Source organism: Octodon degus, unplaced genomic scaffold (assembly GCF_000260255.1).
Source record: "Octodon degus isolate 3935 unplaced genomic scaffold, OctDeg1.0 scaffold00008, whole genome shotgun sequence".
In the NCBI taxonomy this organism is placed as follows: Eukaryota; Metazoa; Chordata; class Mammalia; order Rodentia; family Octodontidae; genus Octodon; species Octodon degus.
This window is the reverse complement of record NW_004524584.1, coordinates 12,392,033-12,404,891: the sequence shown is the minus strand read 5'-3', so window position 1 is coordinate 12,404,891 and position 12,859 is coordinate 12,392,033. Positions and strand designations below refer to the sequence as shown.

The 12,859-nt window shown below is 41.8% G+C and overlaps 2 protein-coding genes and 1 pseudogene across 2 annotated transcripts in view; 2 read left to right on the top strand and 1 right to left on the bottom strand.

The window, feature by feature from the left end:
• The window catches only part of Emc3 (ER membrane protein complex subunit 3), a 21,908-nt gene extending 20,767 nt beyond the window's left edge, over positions 1–1,141 (bottom strand). Inside the window, exon 1 of the mRNA XM_004625034.2 lies at positions 864–1,141. Coding sequence (XP_004625091.1) covers positions 864–1,018 — 155 coding nt within the window. The 5' untranslated portion in view covers positions 1,019–1,141. The remainder of the gene's footprint in view (positions 1–863) is intronic.
• Positions 1,142–1,266: 125 nt separating this feature from the next.
• The window catches only part of Fancd2 (Fanconi anemia complementation group D2), a 72,025-nt gene continuing 60,432 nt past the window's right edge, over positions 1,267–12,859 (top strand). The window contains exons 1-7 of the mRNA XM_023704518.1: positions 1,267–1,400; positions 5,132–5,223; positions 8,585–8,725; positions 9,314–9,381; positions 9,544–9,647; positions 10,112–10,172; positions 11,306–11,358. Of these exons, the coding sequence (XP_023560286.1) occupies positions 5,160–5,223; positions 8,585–8,725; positions 9,314–9,381; positions 9,544–9,647; positions 10,112–10,172; positions 11,306–11,358 (491 nt within the window). The 5' untranslated portion in view covers positions 1,267–1,400; positions 5,132–5,159. The remainder of the gene's footprint in view (positions 1,401–5,131; positions 5,224–8,584; positions 8,726–9,313; positions 9,382–9,543; positions 9,648–10,111; positions 10,173–11,305; positions 11,359–12,859) is intronic.
• On the top strand, positions 5,460–5,616 carry LOC111814202 (annotated as a pseudogene).

Sequence of the window (12,859 nt, the reverse complement as noted above, 5' to 3'; positions counted from 1 at the left end):
CTTTGCTAAGCTTGTTCTAAGTAGGTGCTGTAGGCCACTGAGCCATCTCACCAGCCCCCTATATAAGTTTTTAATTTAAAATAATCTTTAAATTACTCACAAGTAGAAGTCTAGTATTATCGGTAACAAAAGAAAGTGATTTTGAAAATACAGTAAAATTCAAACATTCTTAAATTTTCACAAGATTCTGTCATCTGTGGAAACTTCCGAACTTGATGCTTGCTCGTTGTTAAAGTGAGAGATGCCTAAGTTCACAGTCTAAACAATTATTTATTTTACTATAGAGGAGCAAGATTCTAGATACTGCCAAAATCATCTCAAACGCCTTTCTCCGCAGATAAATGCTGGAAGGACGCACAAGAGGAAGAAGTTGGTTCCACCTCTGGAGTGGAAATACTATAATTACAAACAACTCCTCGAATTTCTAAGGCAGTTTTAGTTTGCAGAGTATACTGTGTTTCTTAGCATCTCAGCTGACCACTGGGTGACCTGGAAGAATGCGGATTATCACATCCACGTGACTGGATTAGCAGGCATGCTGCCAGACCATAGGGCGGGACGGGACAACTCAGACAACCTTACCGAGGCCTGGCAACTAACTTCGTAACAGCAAAGTTCTTTTTCCTCCTTTAAAGCAACTTCCCAAGTCTCGGGCCCCGCGCTAAGGATTTCACGGACATCATCTAGTTCAAGCTACGCTTGTTCTGGGGGTGGGTACTGTTACCTTCCCTCATAGAAGACAAAAGTGAAACGGAGGCAGCGGCCGAGGTCACCCTGCCAGCAATGGCGAGAGATTTCGGCTGACAGAAGCCCCGCACTTGGGCCACACGGGAGAGGCCGGCTAGGTGGGGAAGGGCGCTGACCTGTCAGACACTTGTTCCTGGGTGAGCTTCTTGTCGCTCTGCAACAGTATGGACACGTAGTGGCGGATCATGCCTACGAAGAAAGTGATGATCACGATGGGAAGAACCACCCAGAGGCGGATGTTGGAGTCCAGCAGCAGCTCTGGCCCCGCCATCTTCGCTGAGAGCCGGCTGCCTGCTGTGGGGAGTGCGGTTTCCCTCCGAGTCCGCTCCGGGGCCTCCTCTCGCGGCTCAGCTGGCCGACCCCGACACTACTACAGCTTAGATCCTGAGGGACGCGCTTCCAGCTGGGTCGCCGGGCGCCGACTTCCGGCGCGCACGTGTGGCGTCACGCGCACGCTTGCGTCACCGAAGGTTCCGTCAGGCGGGAAAGCCCAAACTTGGGGGCGGTACGGCTACTGTCGGGCGCGCGTATCCTCCATCTCTGTCTCTCGAAGCTTCGTGACCCAGCGGTCTCCAGGCTCAAGCCGAGTACGGCTTTTCCCTCCGGGGCTCCGAGTCCTGAACCTCGACTTTCTTTATCTGTCCGTCCCCCAGGTACCTTTTTGAGTTGTTAAAAAGACAAACGAAGGCGGATGTTTAGCCGGGCGTGGTGACACGCACCTATATCATAGCACTCCAGAAGGCTGAAGCGGGAGGATAGAGTTCGAGAGTAGTTTGCATACTTTGGTAATTTAGCAACTTAGCTAGACCATCTCAAGATAAAAAGTAAAATGGCGCACGGTAGTGGTGGGAGATGAAAGCCCTAGATTCAGTGGTAGAAGGAAAGGAAGGGGAGGGAGGGAGGGAGAGAGCGCGAGCGAGCGAGCTCGAAACCGGAATAGGCTGGTCTAGATAACTGACCTCGACTTCTAGGCACTTCTAGAAGCAAGATTAGCATGGTGTTGTGGGGCACACCTGCAATCCCAGCATTTAGAAGCTCAGGCCAGAGAACCACTGCAACTTGGAGGCCAGTCTACATAACATAGTGTCTCCCCCACCCCCAACCGAGGATTGAACTCAGGCTCTTGAGCTTGCCAGAGAAGCGCTTATTCCACTGAGCCATCTCCCCGGCCCTACATAGTGTCTTCAAACATATATATCCCAAGAAACAAAAGCAAGATGCCCTTACATGTACTGGGCATGTGTGTGGCCAAGGTAAAGGATTCTGAGTTGCATTCGTTCTTGTTGGCAAAATGACTTCCAGTGTTTATAGGTATTAAAGGATACATTGTAACATAGTCTGTGTGGGCCCTGTTGTTATTGTCAGTGTTGAGCCGAGTTTGGCAGTGCGCCCGCAATCCTAGCACTGGAGGGTGAGGCAAGAGGATGGGTTCCCAGGTGGGGAACTTAGTTTCAGGGAGATCCTGTTTTCAGATAAGAACAGCTAAGGATGTTGCTTAGTGTGAAGTCCTGAGGTCAGTGGTGGTGAACCTTTTAGAGCTTAAGTGATACAGTGTGCTACAGGGGCAGTATGCCATAGATTCGCTGCCACTGCCTTAGGTTTAATACCCATTACAGAAAGAAAAGAAAAAATAAAGTCAGTCTTAGTGGTGGTTAAGAGTGCAGGTTCTGGAGGCAAACGACTGTTAGAATCCCTCCCCTCACTGCCACTGATGACAAAACTAACAGTGGTACCTACAAAAAAAGTTTTATGGGAACTAAATATTAAGTGTAAAACACTAAAGGCAGTGTTTGTTAACTGTCAGTGTTTTACCTGATGTGCCAGCCATTCCTTTTTTATTTTTAAGGCATATTCTTGCTGTGTAGTTCAAATAGGCCATGGACTCACTATGTAGCCTCCAGGCTGGCCTCAATCTTGCAGCAGTCCTGCTTCAGCCTCCCAAGGGCTGAGATTGCAGGTATGTGCCACTAAGCCTGGTTGCCAGGCATTCTTACTCAATTACTACTGTATTCTCAGAAATCTTTAGGCGTGGTGCTGCTCACATCCGTAATCTCAGGTACTGGGAGAAGATAGTAAGTTCAAGGCCAGCCTGGGTAATTTAGCAAGAAAAAATAGACTGCGTGGTACTGCAACGAAATATATTAATATATATATTAATATATAAGTATATTAAGTATATTTAATATATCCCCCCATACCAGAACTCAAACTCAGGACCTTGTACTTGCCAGGCAGGCTCTTGTGCCACTGAGCTATATCCCTAGCTCCGAGCTCTACAGTATATGATGTGATGGGCTCCTAGATAGACTCTGGAAAAAGAAAGCTAGAATAGCAGACTTCCTTTGTCAGGGATACTGGAGGAACAGTTTTCAGAGAAGATGATACTTACTAACTCTTAAAGGATGAGTAGGAATTTCTGGGCAACCAAGAACATTTCAAGTGAAAAAAACACTTGTGCAAAGACAAGGTTCCGGTACCAGATAAGCTAGAAAGCTGTGTAATTCAGGCTCTCCCATGTTTGTGCAGTCATTTCTAACTCTGCAGGTTTTCCTGTTCCAGTGAGTTTCTTCCCACACCTGTACTGGTAGACTCCTGTTTCAGTACTCAGGTCTATGTTTAAAAATGACTTTCTGAGACTGGGCGTGGTGGCTCTTGCCTGTAATCCCAGCTCTTGGGAGGCTGTACACAGGTGGATCACTATGAGTTCCAATCTAGTAGTGAGACCCTGAACACCCTGTAGACCCTTCCCTAAAAGTACAAAAAAAAAGACTTTCTGAAGCTGGGTGTGGTGGAGCTCACATGTAATCTCAGCTCTTGGAAAGCTAAGGCAGGAGGATTACTGTGATTTCAAGGCCCGCTTGAGCTATATAGTGAACTCAAGGACAGCCTGAACTACACAGGAATATCCTGTCTCAGTAAAATAAAGGACTTTCTGTGATGATAAGGAAACTAGATGGTAGAGGCTTTGAGATGGGAAGGGGAAAAAGGTAAGGGGAAGGAAAGAGAAAGGCAGATAAAGCATTGAAAACAAGCAAGATATATGCATGTATCAACTCCTACTAACATTCTAGAAAAAAAAAAAAACCTATATTACAAACGTGCACTACTTAAAGTGACTTTTGGGTTGAGGGTGTAATTCAGTGTTAAGAGCATTTGCTTAGCATGTACAAGGCCCTGGGTTCAATCCCTAATGCTACCAGTATTAAAAATAAATAAAACATAAAATTTCAAGCCAGGCATGGTGGTGCACATCTGTACGTATAATCCCAGCACTTGGGAGACTGAGGCAGGAGGATCATTTGGAGTTCAAGGCCCTACTGGGCTACAAAGTGAGTTCAATGTCAGCCTGAACTACATAGTGAGACCCTGTCTCAAAAAGACAATGTCTGTCTGTCTAGATCTTCCTTAGAGAAAAGTCTCCCTGGAAGTTTGTCCCTCCTTTTCACCAGTTTTGCCTCCAACTAAATTAAGTTTCCTTGTAGTCCTGTACTTTTCTGTCACTTACACAACTGTAGTTAGGTAAGTTGAATATTTGCTATAATACGATCCTTGAGAGCAAGATACATGTTTTGTTTGCCCCAGCACTTGGCACAGACCTAAGTATGGTATTGAACTAGTTCAAGAAAAGTATATTGGAACCGTGTGATAATGGGTCTTGAGTCTCAGTTGAGGAGCTGTATGTTTTTTCCTTTAGCAACAGGACTGTGGTCTGGTAAAAGACGACTAGGTAAGCACACCTTAAAAGAAAGTTATTGGGGCCAGGGAGATGGCTCAGCGGCATATGCGCTTCCCTGGCAAGCGTAAGGGCCTGAGTTCAATCCCCGGTTCTGAAAAAAAAAAAAAAAAAAAGACTGGGTGGCTTTTAGGGCCAGCGATGCAGCTCAGTGGCATAGTGCCAGCCTGGCAAGCACAAGGCCCTGAGTTCGATTCCCAATAGAAAAAAAAATAAAGAACAAAAGAAAGTTATTGACTAAATATAGGCATGGATAGCACCTGGATTTAGATAGCATTAATACAAAGATTAAAATACTTCTAGAACTTGGAAGGCTGAGGATTGCTGAGAGTTTCAGGCTAGCCTGAACTACATAGTGAGATTTTTGTCTAAAAATAAAAAAACCCCACCAAAACCCAAAACTGATTGTTTTTATTTTGTGAGACAGGGTCTTGCTGTGTAGTTCTGGCTAGCTTGGACTCATTATATAGCCCAGGCTGGTCTGAAACTTGCAGCAATCCTCTGCCCCAGCCCTCAGAGTGCTGGGATTACTGTACCACATTTCCAGTCAAAAACTCTGGTTTTGGATAGAGCAGTTTTCCCTCAGCCATAATTTAAATTCCTCAGAGTGTGGCTTCTAGAAGTAACTTCAGTGTTCTCATTTTGCTCTAGTAAGTACTTACAGAAGACTTTGATCAAAATGATTTCCAAAAAAAGGCTGTCAAGATCGGAGGATCAAGAAGCATCCATAGAAGAGGCCTCTAGTAAGTATCTAGCTGTTTAGTGCTTTAATTTTCTGAACTGTAGTGAATGTGTGAGACACTTAAAAGAGCTGTAAAGTTCTTTTTTGTTTGTTTGTTTTTTTGTTTTTTGCTTGGTGGAACCAGGGATTGAACTCAGGCCCTTGCTCTTGCCAGGGAAGCGCTTATTCTACTAAACCATCTCCCCGGCCCCCAAGCTGTAAAGTTCTTACTCTTCAAACCGGAAGTCATCGAAGATTAGCTTTGCACAGTGGCAGTATCGTAGCCAATGAGGTTTATCCGAGGCACAATTATTGCTAATTGAAGATTAATGGGTAGAGCCCAGGGATCTAGAGTCAGGAGATTTGCAATTGCATTTTGGCTTCTGAATTCCATATCTGACTTTGGGTATACCTAAGCCTCTAATCTCTGGTAACTGTGCTGATAAGAGGAGTCTGGACTCTAGACTTACTTGTGCTAGGACACAAAGATAAGAGTATCTACTCTTTAAAGGAAAGTTTTGTTCTCCTTTTTGTCTTACAAAAAGTAGCTCAGATAAATGCTAGGAATGTGATGTATAAAGGAAAGGTGTGTCAAGGCAAGCAGATCATGGGGACTTCCTGCGTGAGAGTGAGGATGATGAGGACCCCATTAGCCCTGAAAAGGTGTTGATGGTCTTTTCATTTATCATACATGATTCCTATTACTGTAGTTCTCTCTTGTTATTTGAAGAACTATTTCTTATAGGTATAGGAATTTAGGTCCCAATACAATTGATATTGATGAATACTTAAAATTATTGAGAATGATTAAAATGTCAAGATCAGAACTCTTAGGAAAGGCTTAATTTAGAAAAGGAAATTTTGAGACTAACATATTAGTTAAGGGATTATAGAATATAGAGAAATTGATAGAAAATTTGAAGAGGAGTAATTTAGGAAGTTGCTAAACATAAATGTGATACTCTGAAAGTATTATTCTGTAAAGGGGAGAAGATGTTTGAATTTAGGGCTATTTGAATATTTGAGTTAAGGAGTGAGTTTGGAGGAGTTAGGTGTTTCCTGGCAGGTTGGGAACAGACTGATCTTCTGGTTCTGCCTTAGTGGCCCTAAGGGAGGCAGGGAGTGGTTTCTGTTTCATTCTGCTCAGGGCTTTGTGAGAGGAACGGGAATGAAAAAATGAAAAAAACTGACTGTGTGTGGTGGTTCCAGCCTGTACAGGAGACTGAGGCAGGAGGATGTTTGCAGGTACATAGTAAGTTCAGAGCCAGCCTGGTCTACATAGTGAAACACCATCTATAAAAAAATGGAAAGGAAAAAGCAGAATTGCATCATTCAGGACAAAAAGTAGACTTTCTTTTTAGCTTCAAGGCTATCTTTTGTTATTGTTTTTGTTATTATTTGTTATGGGATTGAATCCAGGGTCTTCACACATTACCTCCCATGCCCTGCCCTTTTTATTTATTCTCTTACTGAGTCACTCATGCCCAGGCTGAGCTTGAATTTGTAGTTCTCCTGACTTAGCCTTCCAGAGTGATGGGATCATAGGTATGTGCCACTACACTAACTTTTATGAATTGAAAGCCTTAGGATGAAAGCATTTTGGCTTTGTACTCAAAGACAATGCAAGAGAAACTACCCCACTCTATTCTTTTCCATTCCATTCCCTTCTGTTTTATTTAGAAACAGGGTCTCACTATGTAGTTCAGACTCACTGTGTAGTACAGGCTGGCCTTGAGCTTGCAGAGATCCTACCTCAGCCTCCTGAGTGCTGGGATTACAGGTGTGTGCCACTGCCCAGCTTTTGAAATACGTATTTTTCATGATTGTAGTGTAGCGGGTTGCAGATAGCAGCCTGAGAGACACTGGATGATTTAAATTTGGCAGGGAGAACATTTCAGTGGGTATGCTCGTTACAAGTGGCATGCTTTGAATTCTTCGATTAAAAACTGAATTGAAGAAAGTAATTCTATTTGTTGTTTTATTTACCCTTTATTTATAAGCTGCTATTACTGAGATTTTTAAATATAGTTTCTTTTTTTCCCCCATAATTTTATTGAGAAACAAATAGCAGTGAGACAGTTTCAAACCAAATTGGTAGGACAGTTTCAATAACTAACACATTGTATACATTCTTCCTAGTGGTTAATTGCTGTACAAGATGGAGACATGATATCCTGTTTACAAACACTATTAGAACAAATCCTTCCATTCATTAAGAGAATGTAACTATATATCTACACAACCATTTTGAATACACAGATACAAAATGGACATCTGTATCCCCTTTTTTTGTTTAGTTCCGTTATTTGAGTATTATGGGTATGTTAACTCAGCAAAATATTCTAAAAGAGTCCAGTAGTCCATAATAGTATTGGGTCTTCTGCTTCACTGGCAATGTCAGAAATTGTTGACCTGAGTCCTCTACAGCTCAACATAACAGCATGGCTTTACTTCTTTTTTTTGCGGAACCAGTGATTGAACTCAGGCCCTTGCGCTTGCCAGGGAAGCGCTTATTCCACTGAGCCATCTCCCCAGTCCCAGCTTTACTTCTTATACTTTGCTTTTATATTTTTCTGCTGGATGGTTAAGACCGAGATAAAGTAAGACCTATGCAACAAGAGTTGTAGCTTTTCGGTCTGATAAGGTCAGTGAAATCCCCTCAGGATTTATCCTGAGAAGCTGTACCTCAGATTGTAGAACCTTTGTCAGTATCAGCCATGTGGATGAGTCATGGCCATTGCTTGGCCAGTGTGCTCTCTGTGAAAGCCTGAGGGAGTGTCTTCTCTCCATGGGACTCTCCTTAGGCACACTCTACATCATTGATCACTTTCTTCTTTGGCCCCATAATCCTTGATCAGAAAATTTGGGACACTACCTAGTTACGTGTTGTTACAGTACAAGTTCTCATATGTCCTGAGTCTTAATTGACCTTGGAAGGCTAGGGTCAAAATGTTGGCTTTCCTTGCGACCCTCCTTTTTCTCTAATTTTGGTCTGCAAACTTAGGTTGTTAACTCTCCAGAAGAGAAGTTTATTGTTATTGTCGTACAACCTAGGCTGTTAAGCTTAACCTCACTATCAGTCTGAATGTCAAACATCTTAGGCATAACATGGAACAGGTATTTTTCATTTCACTCCAGCCTCAAATCTAGTAAAATTCTTTGGGAACACATTCATTTTTCTCTCAGAATTGTTATTTCTGGGGTTTTACTTTTTTTTTTGCGGAACTGGGGATTAAACTCAGGCACTTGCACTTGCCAGGCAAGTGCTTATTCTACTGAGCCATCTCCCTGGCCCCAAGGAGTTATACTTTTTTTTTTTTTTGGAGTTTTACATTTTAATCTTTATTTTAATTGATATTCTTGAAAATTTTATCTATTTTCAGAGACCAAGAGGCAACAGCTTCCCAAAAAGACAAAGAAATCTCATGCTTCTAATGAAGTTGAAGAAAATGATAATGTGTTTGTAAAGCTTCTTAAGACATCAGGACTTACTCTGAAAACTGGAGAGAATCAGAATCAACTAGGTAAATTTTAATCTAAATCTATCTTTTGGGTTTAGAGAAAAGATTTAGGGCTAAGTGATGGGTTTCCTAACTAAATATGCAGTGAAGATTTAAAATGAGCTATTAAGGCTGGGAGCCAGGCATGGTGGCACACACTTACAATCTCAGGGTTCTGAAACTGTGTTTGGTAGTTCTTTTTAATTTTGAGGCAGAATGTCACTAAGTTGCCTAGCTAGTCTCAAAGTTGCATTCTTTCTTCCTTACCTGTGTGAATAGCTGTGATTGTAGGCATATATCCTCACATCTGGCTGGCAGATCTATTTTAGAAAACCTAGTTGTGCTGTCCTATATTATAGTCACATCTTGCCTTTGAATAGAAACAAAAAAGGCTGGTGATATAGCTCACTATGTAGATCTTTATTTTAACTCCCAGGACTGGGGAAGAAAAACAAAAAGAAAAGTCTTTTAATGTGTTTGCAAGTTTTGCCTCTGAAATTAACTTGAAAGTCTTGTTACTGCTTTCCTCAGATAAGAAACTTAGATCTTTAGGGAAGACAGTAGTAGTAGGCAGATTTATAGACCATGGTGACCAGCTGTCTTTCCTTCTAGCTGTGGATCAAATAGTTTTTCAAAAGAAGCTCTTTCAGTCCCTGAGGAAGCATCCTTCTTACCCTAAGGTATATAATTTCTTTGTGATATTCTTGTCTTTGTTAGCAGCATTTTAGGATTAGGAATTTAAAGACATTGCTATGTAGTTGAGTAGGCTAGCATGAATTTAGCTGGCAAGAAAATGTCAAGCTAAAAATCTTACTCTTCTATTTTCAAATCGCTTTACTAAGGTCATAGAAGAATTTGTCAGTGCCCTGGAGTCTCACATTGAAGACCCTGACACCTTCAGGAACTGCCTCTTGTCTTGTGAACGCCTGCAGGATGAGGAATCAAGGTATGAGGGGAGGCATGAAGTCCCTGGGTTTTAGTCTGTTACAGTGAGCACCCTGGGATGAGAGGAGGTAGTTTTTTACTTTGGAATTATAATTCTCTTTCCTCAGAGTTTAGCCCTTACCTTGAAATTATTAAATTTTATCACTCTAAGACTAAGAACTAGGTTTATAGACTATGTCTTACCTATGTTAATACAATTTCACATCTAGTAAGAGCTATCTTTTGGTTTTCTGCCTTTTCCCTTTTTCATCTAACAAGATTATCTAATTTTTTTGGTGCTGGGAATTGAACTTGGAACCTTGTACTTGTCAGGTAGGCACTGTGTTGCTGAGCTATCTCCTCACCCCCCCTCCCCCGTGATTATGTTATAATGCTTAAAGATTTTGTATTTATCCAGTTTTATGAAAAATTATGGTTAAAATATTAAAAAAGGAAAAAGCAGAAACAAATACCTCTTCTTTACAGCATGGGTACATCTTACTCTAAAAGCCTCATCAAACTGCTGCTGGGGATTGACATATTACAGGTGAGAGACTGTTGCATTTTTTTCTGCGAACATTTGGCGGATGTAATGTGTAGTGCCCAGTTTTTAAGTGGCTGGAGCTCAAGGTAGAGAGAGGATACTTACAAGAGCTTTCCCATAGTAGTCCTGTGGCTGAGATGAGTCTGGTTGGGTGATCAGGTGATAACCTGTGCTGAGGGCCCAGGCCATCTGAACATCCCATTTATTTGTTCTTTCAACAGAGATTTTTTTTTTTTTTTTTAATTTTAGGGTAGGGTCTACAGGGTGTCCAGGGTCTCACTACTAGATTAGACTCATAGTGATCCACCTGTTTATAGCCTCCCAAGAGCTGGGATTCCAAGTGTGTGCCACCACACCCAGTCTTAATTGTGGCCTAGTCTCAATTGCTGTCTCAGCGTGCCCTAGGGGCAGAGCTAGCACAGTAGGCCCTGGAATGGAACTCCCAGCCCCTGTGCCTGTTTGCAGGTGCTTAATCCAGCCCCTGTGCCTGTTTGGCTGGCCCGCCTTCAGCAGAGATTGTTATAGCTGCATTGTCTGGGCTCTGAAAATGTGATCATTTATGTCACTTCCCATTTAGCTTTCCAGCTGTTTACTTCAAGTTAATTGAGTGGATGCCTTTCTCTTCCAGTTAATTGAGTGGATGATACATTGACATAGTTTTAAACATTACAAATTGTACAAATGTATACAATGAGCAGTCTCCCTCTCATGCCATGCTCCATTTCTCTTTTCCATTTTTTTCTTATGTTCTTTATCTTTTCATTAAAAATCTTGAAAGTTAGTGATCTTTAAGTCTATGGGTTTCTTTTTTCATGCTGGAAAGACACTCTTTTGGAAACTATTTGATAACCTTTTAAAGTCTTTGCACTTCATAGATCAACAGTTACCATATTTAATAATATTTTTATTTGGTTATTTTCATCTTGCCTTGAAAATTATGTTTTGATATTTCAAATGTCATTGTATTTCAGTAGCTTATGTGAAAAACATAATTTATGTGGATATCTATATAATTAGAGTATATCAATTATGGCAAGGTCCTTGAGAACTCAGGCTGGAGAGAATTCTGGCTAATTATACATTTCTATTGTGTGTTTTGAGATTGTCTCCTAACCTCTTATATCTTCTTTTTTTAGCCTGCCATTATTAAAACCTTGTTTGAGAAGGTGCCAGAATTTCTTTTTGTGAAGTAAGTAGATTTATTGTGGAATGCTTACAATAACTCACAACAACCTAATAAATATACTGAAGTATATTTATATATATACATATATATCTGGAACACTTAATCTTTTTTTTTTTTTTTTTTTTTTTAAGACAGGGTCTTGCTATGTAGTTCAGGTGGCCTTGAACTGGTCTCAAACTTGGCAGTCCCGCCTCAGCCTTCTGAGGGCAAGGATTACAAATATGTACTACATGCCTAGCTGGAAAGTTTTTCTAAAATGTTTCTCTGAAGATCATATTTATCATGATGCCAGATTCTTACATTACTACTAAAATTATATTGAGGTGTGGTTGACATTTTATCTTTTTTTAAAAATATTTATTTATTTTTATTTATTACATTTATTTATTGTGTGTGTGTGTGGCCAGCTCAGCCCACCAGGGGGCGGGGCTGGCTGGCATGTGCTGGGGATCGAACTGCGGTCCCTGTGCTTTGCCAAGCTTGTTTCAAGTAGGTGCTTTAGACCACTGAGCCATCTCTCCAGCCCCAACATTTTATCTCTTAATGATTGGGTGAATATTAGCAGGATTTAGCTGGTCCAGCGGCAAATGTCTTAATCCTCATACTAAGAAGCCAAGGCAAACAGGAGGGTGACATGTTTTAAGCCCAGCCTGGACAGTTTAGGGAATTAGTAAGACCTGTCTCAAATAATGCTGGGGATGTGCGTAGCTCAGTGTGATGGCCTTGGGTTCAATCTGCAGTACCACAATAAATACGTTTTTTGCTTGTTTTAAAATTTTTTTTGTATTTTAGTACAGGGTCTATAGAGTCTCACTACATACATCGGACTTGTACTGATCCTCCTGTTTTCAGCCTCCCAAGTGCTGGGATTATAGGCATGGGCCACCGCACCCAGTCTCAGTCCTGTTTTAGCATGCCCCAGGGGCAGGGCTGGCACAACATGCTGGGGATCAAACCAAAGTATGTTGAGGGAATGATTAAATGAATGAATATAAATACTATTGACAGGGCCAGCCAGATAGCTCAGTGGACTAAAGTGCATGCTTAGATAGAGCACAGTAGCCAGGGTTCTATCCCTGAGCTGTGCCAGTGTCAGCCGTGCCCCTAGGGCACACTAAGATGGGACTGAGACTGGGCATGGTGGCCCGCACCTGTTATCCCAGCACTTGGGAGGCTGAAAACAGGAGGATCACTAGGAGTCAGATCTGTATAACGAGACCTTGTAGACCCTGTACTAAATTAAAAAAAAAAAAATGCTATTGTCATTAGTAGTGGTAGTAGTAGTCTTCCTGAGGCAGTCTCACTATGCAAATCAGGCTGGCCTTGACTCACTTGGTGGCCCAGTCTGGCCTTGAACTATGACCGTACTGCCTCAGCCTTCTGAGTGTTGGGATAATAGGTGTGCACCACCACACCCAGCCCAAAATATTATGTACCCTGGGTTAATTTATGTACCCTGGGTTAATCCTAGAAGAGTAGGTTGGTAGATGGCAATAGTGACTGT